General features: G+C 44.8%; 1 protein-coding gene and 1 pseudogene across 1 annotated transcript in view; both read right to left on the reverse strand.

Moving 5' to 3' along the window:
- LOC111976125 (inactive tyrosine-protein kinase transmembrane receptor ROR1-like) overlaps nt 1-10,515 on the reverse strand; it is a 505,588-nt pseudogene that overhangs the window by 120,156 nt on the left and 374,917 nt on the right.
- LOC139028981 (ribonucleoprotein PTB-binding 2-like) overlaps nt 9,550-10,515 on the reverse strand; it is an 82,217-nt gene continuing 81,251 nt past the window's right edge. Inside the window, exon 6 of the mRNA XM_070447702.1 lies at nt 9,550-9,690. Within this exon, the coding sequence (XP_070303803.1) occupies nt 9,550-9,690 (141 nt within the window). The remainder of the gene's footprint in view (nt 9,691-10,515) is intronic.

Consider the following 10,515-nt stretch of genomic DNA (forward strand, 5'->3'; position numbering starts at 1 on the left):
GAATCATGGTATTGAAGGGGAGGATGGATCGGTGTTGCCTCGTAGGTGTACTGGGGACATTATGAAGCGTCTTGCACCAACAATGGCGCGGACTCTTGGCCACATCTCGGCACATCCATCAGAGGGGATTTGGGCACCCTACTCCTCCACGTTAAACAAACAGGATATTCTCCCCCTCCTAGTATTCCCCCTTCTCAAGTAAGAGCAGAGGTTTCGGGGGGAATAGTCGAGGCTTTGGGACAATATACGGAGCACGTTTTTCACAGGCTCCTCCAAAAAAGGTTCTTTCTATCGGCGTATCGGTTTTGCGCCGCATGAACTATAATAAGAAAAGACCGACGGAAAAAAAACGACAGCACTACACATGGCCAGAAACAGGAGTGCTCCTGAAGGACGTCGGGGAAAGCTCACCGAATAGAGAGGAGACACATCGGTTCAAGGTCCTGGTAGTGGTGGCGCTAGCCAGTTCTCACCAGAGCCGTGAACCCCCCAAGTAGACAAAATTCTTTTGAGGAGACGGTGAGCTGGGAGAAGAGATTCTTCCCGTTGCGACAGGTAGTGCCGTGAGCCGCCGACACTCCCTTAGCAGCCCCTTGGCCGGAAACATGTCGGCCTTGATAGGTGATGTCTTCGTGAGAAGGATCTCGTGTATGTGTCGAATGGCTGGAAGAGCGCCAGCAGGCTCGACGGGCCAACCGAATCCCTTCCTGAGCGGCTGCCACTGGTGTTATTGGGTGGCAAATACGTGAAGGCTCCTAGTCAAAGAAGTCACAGAAACGTATGAGTCTCTGTAATTGCATTACCTGGGCAGGAAGGACAAAGGCAGGGTTGATGGTTCTTTCAGGTTTACGAATCTGTACCAAATCGTATTAAGCCTTCTGGCTTTTTCTGGATGTAGATTCAAATACACCTTATGTGTTGCTTCATTGCAATAAAATGCACCGAATAATTACTTACTTAAGCACAATCTTCTAACAATGGATTTTCTGGATTTTGTTTTAGGACCTTCCGCTCTCCGCTCTTCATACGTCTGATAGTTTGATAGTGTGCAACCGGTATGAATAAAAAATTAAAGACTGCCGATCTGTACCATCCCCATGCTTTGTATTTAAGTAGCGAGAAAAAACAAGCATCTCCGGCCAAAATCGGCAAGTGCTATTCACCATACAGTGTATGATGCTCTTTCCACCTCCATGCCACTAGTACTATATGGTAGCTCTCACGTTCTGGTCTCGATGGCTGTATCTTTGCGGGTTCATTGTACTCATACTTCCTTCTATTCCTCCAAACATCGGCGAGTGACGTCTTAGATCCGCTAAAAAGCTGTCCTCTATCTTTATTTCTTCTTGTCTCATCAGACCTCCCCTAACCATGACGCTTCTTCGCATTTCCCCTTGAGAAATGTCATTATGCCTATATTTATCAGACGATGCCTCTGATGTTCTTCCACTAGCAGCATCAGTACATGTGGTATCAGTGGATCATCCGATGATGGTCTCCACGGTATATATTAGGGCAAAACTATTTCAATGACGAGGGACTGTTGACAGATTCCCTGTGGTCTCACACGAGATCAGTCAACTGAGCGTTCTTAAGCGCCATGGGGGACACCTCTGTGTGGGTGTGTCGTCCGAGCACTGGAGTAGTACTCAGGATTTAATCCATCTGGGTACATACGGCCCAGGTATATTATCAAGATGAGTTAGTGGTGTTTACCCTGTTGTCTCAGAGGATAGTAATACTCATGGTTTTCCTTTGAGACTTGGTGGTCCCATTGCTCCTCTTTCAGGTCATTCTGGGTACATGATCCTAGGGTTCCCCCATGTCGGTTGTATTTAGAATTTCACTTGGAGGCGACTGCACCCCTTGTGTCTCCAGAGAGTAGCTCCCTTCGTTGGTACATCACCCCACTTGGTATATTCCTTCAGACAACCTCTCTGTCAATTTGTTCGATCACAGAGATGATTAGATTTGTAACTGCCGTGGGTCACATTCCCCACACGAGGTGGGATAATAATCATTGCTCCTAATCAGATCGACCCCTGTTGGGGATCTCGAACGAGATACAGTACTCCTAGACCGAGGTGATTGACCTGGTACAACGTCATCTTGAACTTCTCTCTCACCGGTAATTATTCTAGATAAATTTCAGCGCACAACACACACGCTCTTGTGTTCGTTTATGTAGATCACGTTTACTTCTTCTGGTAACCACTAAGTCATGATCCGCACGTGTTTGATATAACATATTATTTGCAGACGCGTCCCTTGTGTCGTGCAGATGATAGTAACTAGCCGTGGCGTAACATCCAGCCTTGGCTGCAGGTTTCCGCAGGGTAATACTTATACCAGATACTTATATCCTCTCCGATGATTCTACTGTTGGTCTCAGAAGAATAAGGCTCGTATCCTGTGGTACTAGGGTCTTGGCCATTGTGGGGAGTCCGAGAGGGTTTAGTGAATTATCTAGTTCTTTGAGTACTCAGAGGTCGCCTCGTGATCGAGTCTGCTAGTCATTGTATTTAATAACAGTGAGTTAACGAGTTCAGCTAGAGCGTAAACGCGTGCACCCAGTTAATACAGGTAATGAGTGGAGGAACTAGTCACCGGAGGCTGTCTTTAAAGAAAAAATTCATTATCAGACGGCCCCTGTGTCTCAGAGATAGTCTTCATAGTGCACTTTAAGAGACTGAATACTTTAAACAATAAGCTCCCAGACAGTGACATAGGTGTTAGATAGTTCTTAACGAAAACAAGTAATTTCCTAGAAAGTGAAGAGACGATAGAGATCACTATTTAATTCTGTAGAGGGAGCATGCACCAGGCTCTTTCTGTTGAGTACATTACAAAATGAGATGCAGGCAGACATAGCAACAGTAAGAACCCCTTGTGAACGTGTTAGTGGAAGAGAAGGGACCGGGAAGTAGTGTACGTTGTTAGACGTAGGGGGAGGTATGTGAGGTGAAAGGGAGGTAGGGAAAGGAGGAAGGAACAGAGAAAGCATGGCTGTGCCTCAAGCAGTAGTTTGATCGTCAACTCCCTGTTCAATTTGCCTTCAGCTTAATGAGTGATGAAACTAGAGTAGGCAAAATTTGAAACTCATCAAGTTGCAGATGGAAAACCTCTCCCATCCTCACAATGGTGCATATTTTTCTGGGATTTTTTGGGGGCTTTTTTTCATCTGGGGTATTCTCGTCTCCTTCCACCATGCTTCCTGCAAGCGTTGTCTACCTATGGATATCAATACACTGACAGGACGCCTCACTTACCACCTTGCTTCTTCTGTACCACGTGGTATATAGTGATGGGGAAAAACTGAAGCGGCACCTGGATTTCAATGAGTGCTCTGGCAGTGGATAGTGGAACACCAACCAACAGCAACCAACCAAAACAGACAGAGTAACTATCTCTGAGACACAGAGGTCGTCTGATAATATACCTTGGGATGTACCACAGTACTATCTCTGAGACACAGGGGTTGTCTGATATAATACCTGGGATGTACCAGACGTCTATCTCTGAGACACAGGGGTTGTCTGATAATATACCTGGGATGTACCAGAGTACTATCTCTGAGACACAGGGGTCGTCTGATAATATACCTGGGATGTACCACAGTACTATCTCTGAGACACAGGGTCGTCTGATAATATACCTGGGATGTACCAGAGTACTATCTCTGAGACACAGGGTCATCTGATAATATACCTGGGATGTACCAGAGTACTATCTCTGAGACACAGGGTCGTCTGATAATATACCTGGGATGTTACCACAGTACTATCTTGAGACACAGGGGTCGTCTGATATAATACCTGGGATGTACCACAGTACTATCTCTGAGACACAGGGGTCGTCTGATAATATACCCTGGGATGTACACAGTATATCTCTTGAGACACAGAGGTCGTCTGATAATATACCTGGGATGTACCAGAGTACTATTCGATGACACAGAGGTTGTCTGATAATATACCTGGGATGTACCAGAGTACTAATCTCTGAGACACAGAGGTCGTCTGATAATATACCTGGGATGTATCAGTACTATCTCTGAAGACACAGAGGTCGTCTGATAATATACCTGGGATGTACCAAGTACTATCTCTGAGACACAGGGGTCGTCTGATAATAATACCTGGGATGTACCAGAGTACTATCTCTGAGACCAGAGGTTTGTCTGAATAATATACGCTGGGATGTCCACGGTACTAATCTGCTGAGCACAGAGGTTGTCTTGATAGATATACCTGAGATGTACAGAGTACTATTCTGAGACACGGGGTCATCTGTATAATAGTACCTGGGATGTACCAGAGTACTATCTCTGAGAACAGCGGGGTTTGTCTGATAATATACTGGGATGTAACAGAGTGACTATCTCCCCTGAAAAGAACCAACAAGGAGGTTGTCTGCATAATATACCGAGATGTACCAGAGTACTAATCTCTGAGACACAGAGGTCGTCTGATAATAATACCTGGGATGTAACAAAAACCAGTAACTATACATTATACTGTCCACAGTCACCTGGTATGACCAAGTTATGCTAAGGTGTTGAATGATTGAGACAGTTCCTCCTACCATCTTTTCGTCTCAAAAGGTAGAAATTAGAGAGTGAGTGGGGTCGAGGTGAGGTGCTCAAAGTACTGTGTGTGCACGTATTTAAGTGTTCGTGTCGACTTCAATGGTTGTGTATGTGTGTGTGGATGACTTTGACTGTGCATGTGTTTGAGTACATTCCAGTAGTGTGTGTGTCTGTTTGTGTGCRTGTCAGTTTTTGTATGTGTGTAGGCATGTGTGTGTCAGGGGCAGTGAGCACAGCAGGGTTGATTTCTGTCAGAAGCAAACAGAGGAGTGGGCTCATTGTGAGGCAGGGCTACATTAGGACAACTCTTAAAATAACTTCCACTGTTATTGTTTCTGCCAGACAGCACCACAGTACGAGAGGAAGAAGGAACGGGAGGTGATATGGACGCATGTATACAGTATGCAGATTTATGTTTAAATTGTCAGTATACCATGGCGTTGAATASTCGCTTCTGATTGGTTTGAAGGGCATTCTAGWGCGTGCATTATTTCCCTTTATAAACTGGGTGGTTCAAGTCCTGAATGCTGATTGGCTGAAAGCCGTGGTGTATGAGGCCGTGTACCATGGGTATGACAAAACATTTCTTTTTACTGTTCTAATTACCTTTGTAACCAGTTTATAACAGCAGTAAGTCACCTCGGGGGTTTGTGGTATATGGCCTATATACAACGACTAAGGGCTGTATACAGGTACTCCGTGTTGCGTCGTGCATGAACAGCCCTTAGCCGTGGTATATTGGCCATATTCCACACCCCCTTGGGCCTTATTGCTTTAATAATACACTGATTGTACATAACAATAGGAACACCTGCTCTTTCCATGACATAGACTGACCAGGTGAATCCAGGTGAAAGCTATGATGTCACTTGTTAAATGCACTTCAATCAGTGTAGATGAAGGGGAAGAGACAGGTTAAAGAAGGATTTTTAAGCCTTGAGGCAACTGAGACATGAATTGTGTTTGTGTGTCATTCAGAGGGTGAATGGGCAAGACAAAATGGGCCATGTTGACTCCACAGGGATGCTGGCCCATGTTGACTCCAATGCCTTCACAGTTGTGTCAGAGTGGCTGGATGTCCTTTGGGTGGTGGACCATTCTTGATACACACGGGAAACTGTTGAGTGTGAAAAACCCAGCAGCGTTGCATTTCTTGACACACTCAAACCGTTGCGCCGGGCACCTACTACGATACCTTCAAAGGCACTTAATATTTTGTCTTGCCCATTCACCCTCTGAATGACACACAAAACAATTCATGTCTCAGTTGCCTCAAGGCTTAAAAATCCTTCTTTAACCTGTCTCTTCCCCTTCATCTACACTGATTGAAGTGCACTTAACAAGTGACATCATAGCTTTTCACCTGGATTCACCTGGTCAGTCTATGTCATGGAAAGAGCAGGTGTTCCTATTGTTATGTACAATCAGTGTATTATTAAAGCAATAAGGCCCAAGGGGGTGTGGAATATGCCAATATACCACGGCTAAGGGCTGTTCATGCACGACGCAACACGGAGTACCTGTATACAGCCCTTAGTCGTGTATATAGGCCATATACCACAAACCCCCGAGGTGACTTACTGCTGTTATAAACTGGTTACAAAGGTAATTAGAACAGTAAAAAGAAATGTTTTGTCAATACCCATGGTACACGGCCTCATACACCACGCTTTCAGCCAATCAGCATTCAGGACTTGAACCACCCAGTTTATAAGGCGAAATAAATGCACGCACTAGAATGCCCTTCAAACCAATCAGAAGCGAGTATTCAACGCCTATGGGTATACTGACAATTTTAAACATAAATCTGCATACTGTATACATGCGTCCAATATCACCTCCCGTTCCTTCTTCCTCTCGTACTGTGGTGCTGTCTGCAGAAACAATAACAGTGGAAGTTATTTTAAGAGTTGTCCTAATGTAGCCCTGCCTCACAATGAGCCACTCCTCTGTTTGCTTCTGACGAGAAATCAACCCTGCTGTGCTCACTGCCCCTGACACACACATGCCTACACACATACAAAAACTGACAACGCACACAAACAGACACACACACTACTGGAATGTACTCAAACACATGCACAGTCAAAGTCATCCACACACACATACACAACCATTGAAGCTCGGCACGAACACTTAAATACGTGCACACACAGTACTTTGAGCACCTCACTCGACCCCACTCACTCTCTAATTTCTACCTTTTGAGACGAAAAGATGGTAGGAGGAACTGTCAATCATGTCAACACCTTAGCATCAACTTGGTCATACCAGGTGACTGTGGACAGTATAATGTATAGTACTGGTTGTACATCCCAGGTATTTATCAGACGACCTCTGTGTCTCAGAGATAGTACTCTGGTACATCTCAGGTATATTATCAGACAACCTCTGTGTCTCAGAGATAGTACTCTGTACATCCCAGGTTATATTACAGACAACCCCTGTGTCTCAGAGATAGTACTCTGGTACATCCCAGGTATTATTATCAGATGACCCCTGTGTTCTCAGAATAGTACTCTGGTACATCTCAGGTATATTATCAGACAACCTCTGTGTCTCAGAGATAGTACCGTGGTACATCCCAGGTATATTATCAGACAACCTCTGTGTCTCAGAGATAGTACTCTGGTACATCCAGGTATTATTATCAGACGACCCTGTGTCTCAGAGATAGTACTGTGGTACATCCCAGGTATATTATCAGACGACCTCTGTGTCTCAGAGATAGTACTGTGGTACATCCCAGGTATATTACAGACGACCTCTGTGTCTCAGAGATAGTACTCTGGTACATCCCAGGTATATTATCAGACAACCTCTGTGTCTCAGAGATAGTACTCTGGTACATCCCAGGTATATTATCAGACGACCTCTGTGTCTCAGAGATAGTACTGTGGTACATCCCAGGTATATTATCAGACGACCCCTGTGTCTCAGAGATAGTACTGTGGTACATCCCAGGTATATTATCAGACGACCCCTGTGTCTCAGAGATAGTACTGTGGTACATCCCAGGTATATTATCAGACGACCCCTGTGTCTCAGAGATAGTACTCTGGTACATCCCAGGTATATTATCAGATGATCCTGTGTCTCAGAGATAGTACTCTGGTACATCCCAGGTATATTATCAGACGACCCTGTGTCTCAGAGATAGTACTGTGGTACATCCAGGTATATTATCAGACGACCCTGTGTCTCAGAGATAGTACTCTGGTACATCCCAGGTATATTATCAGACAACCCCTGTGTCTCAGAGATAGTACTCTGGTACATCCAGGTATATTATCAGACAACCCCTGTGTCTCAGAGATAGTACTGTGGTACATCCCAGGTATATTATCAGACGACCTCTGTGTCTCAGAGATAGTACTCTGGTCTGTTTGGTTGGTTGCTGGTTGGTTGGTTTTTCCTTCAAGCACAAGAAAACCAGGCTCCTCACCATCACAACCAGGAGAAAGGTGAGGCGAGAGAGAGAGGGAGGGAAGGGACGAGAAGAAATAAGGAGGGGGAAGGTCCATCTGCGACTGTGTTTCACACTCAGTTTCACAATCTGAAGAAATGACAGGAGTAGTCCTCTGCTGAGCACAGCAGCTCTCCTCCTCCTCCTCCTCCTCCTCCTTCCTCCTCCTCGTCTCCTACCTCCTCCTCTCCTCTCCTTCCAGGGTTCTTATGTTGCTATTGTTCTGCCTGCATCTCATTTTGTAATGTACTCAACAGAAAGAGCCTGGTGCATGCCTCCTCTACAGAATTAAATAGGATCTCTATGTGCTCTTCACTTTCTAGGAAATTACTTGCTTTTTCTAAAACTACCAACCTATTCACTGTCTGCAGTATTATAAAGATTTCAGTCTCTAAGTGCACTATTAAAGAACTATTCTGAGACACAGGGCCGTCTGATATACCTGGGATGGTACCAGAGTACTATCTCTGAGACACAGGGGTCGTCTGATAATAACTGGAGATGAACACAGTACTATCTCTGAGACCAAGAGGTTGTCTGATAATATACTGGATGTACCACAAGTACTATCTCTGAGACACAGGGGTCGTCTGATAATATACCTGGGATGTACCAGAGTACTTATCTCTGAGACACACAGAGGTTGTCTGATAATATACTGGGATGGGACCAGAGTACTATTCTGAGACACAGGGTCGTCTGATAATATACCTGGATGTACACAGTACTATCTCTGAGACACAGAGGTTGTCTGATAATATACCTGGGATGTACCACAGTACTATCTCTGAGAACACAGGGTCGTCTGAATAATATACCTGGGATGTACCAGAGTACTATCTTCTGGACACAGGATCATCTGATAATATGCTGGGATGTACCAGAGTACTATGCTCTGAGACACCAGAGTACTCATCTCTGAGACACAGGGATATCTGATAATTATACCTGGGATGTACCACAGTACTATCTCTGAGACACAGAAGGTTCGTCTGATAAATATATGCATAATGACATTTTCTCAAGGAGAGGAGAGAGAATAAGAGACCAGACAGAGAGAATGAGAGGAGAGAGTACAATATATCAGTGCGGGAGAACAAGTATTTGATACACTGCCGATTTTGCGGTTTTCTACTTACCAAGCATGTAGAGCGTCTGTAATTTTTTATCATAGTACACTTCAACTATGAAGAGACGGAATCTAAAACAAAAATCCAGAATCACATTGTATGATTTTTAGTATAATTATTGCATTTTATTGCATGACATAAGTATTTGATACATGAGAAAAGCAGAACTTAATATTTGGTACAGAAACTTTGGTATTGCCAATTACAGAGATCATACGTTTCCTGTTTAGTCTTGACTAGGTTTGCACCACACCTGCAAGCAGGGATTTTGGCCACTCTCTACAGATCTTCTCCAGATCCTTCAGGGTTTCGGGGCTGTCGCTGGGAATACGGACTTTCAGCTCTCCAAAGAATTTTCTATTGGTTCAGGTCTGGAGACTGGCTAGCCAGTTTTCTCCAGGACCTTGAGATGCTTCTACGGAGTCCATCCTTAGTTGCATGGCTGTGTGCTTCGTGTCGTTGTCATGCTGGAAGACCCAGCAACGACCATCTTCAATGGCCTTTATCTGGCGGAAGGAAGTTGATGGCCAAGAGTTCTCGCGATTACATGGCCCATCCATTCCTTCCCTCATACGGTGCAGTGTCCTGTCCCTTTGCAAAAAGCATCCCAAAGAATGATGTTTCCACCTCCATGCTTCACGGTTGGGATGTGGTTCTTGGGGTTGTAACTCATATACTTCTTCCCGTTCCAAACACGGCGAGTGGAGTTAGAACAAAAAGCTCGTATTTTTGTCTCATTCAGACCACATGACTTCTCCCATTCTCCTCTTGGATATCAGATGTTCCATGTGGCAAACTTCAGACGGGCCTGGACATGCACCTGGCTTAAGCAGGGGACCTTGCGTGCCTGCAGGATTTTAATCCATGACGGCGTAGTGTTTACTACATGTGTTTCTTTGAGACTGTGGTCCCCAGCGTCTCTTCAAGGTCATTGACCAGGTCCTTGCCGTGTAGTTCTGGGCTGATCCCTCAACCTTCTCATGATCATTTGATGCCCCAACGAGGTTGAAATCTTGCATGGACCCAGACGCGAGGGTGATTGACCTCATTTGAACTTCTTCCATTTTTCTAAATAATTGCGCCAACAGTTGTTTCCTTCTCACCAAGACTGCCTTGCCTCATTTGTCTGTAGCCCATCCCGACCTTGTGCAGGCTACAATTGTATCTCCTGATGTCCTTACACAGCTCTCTGTCTTGGCCATTGTGGAGAGGTTGGAGATCTGTTTGATTGAGTGTGTGGACAGGTTGTCCTTTTATACAGGTACGAGTTCAAACAGGTGCAGTTAATACAGGTAATGAGTGGAGAACAGGAGGCTTCTTAAAGAAAAACT

The sequence above is a fragment of the Salvelinus sp. IW2-2015 genome, linkage group LG16, assembly GCF_002910315.2.
Source record: "Salvelinus sp. IW2-2015 linkage group LG16, ASM291031v2, whole genome shotgun sequence".
NCBI classification, from domain to species: domain Eukaryota; kingdom Metazoa; phylum Chordata; class Actinopteri; order Salmoniformes; family Salmonidae; genus Salvelinus; species Salvelinus sp. IW2-2015.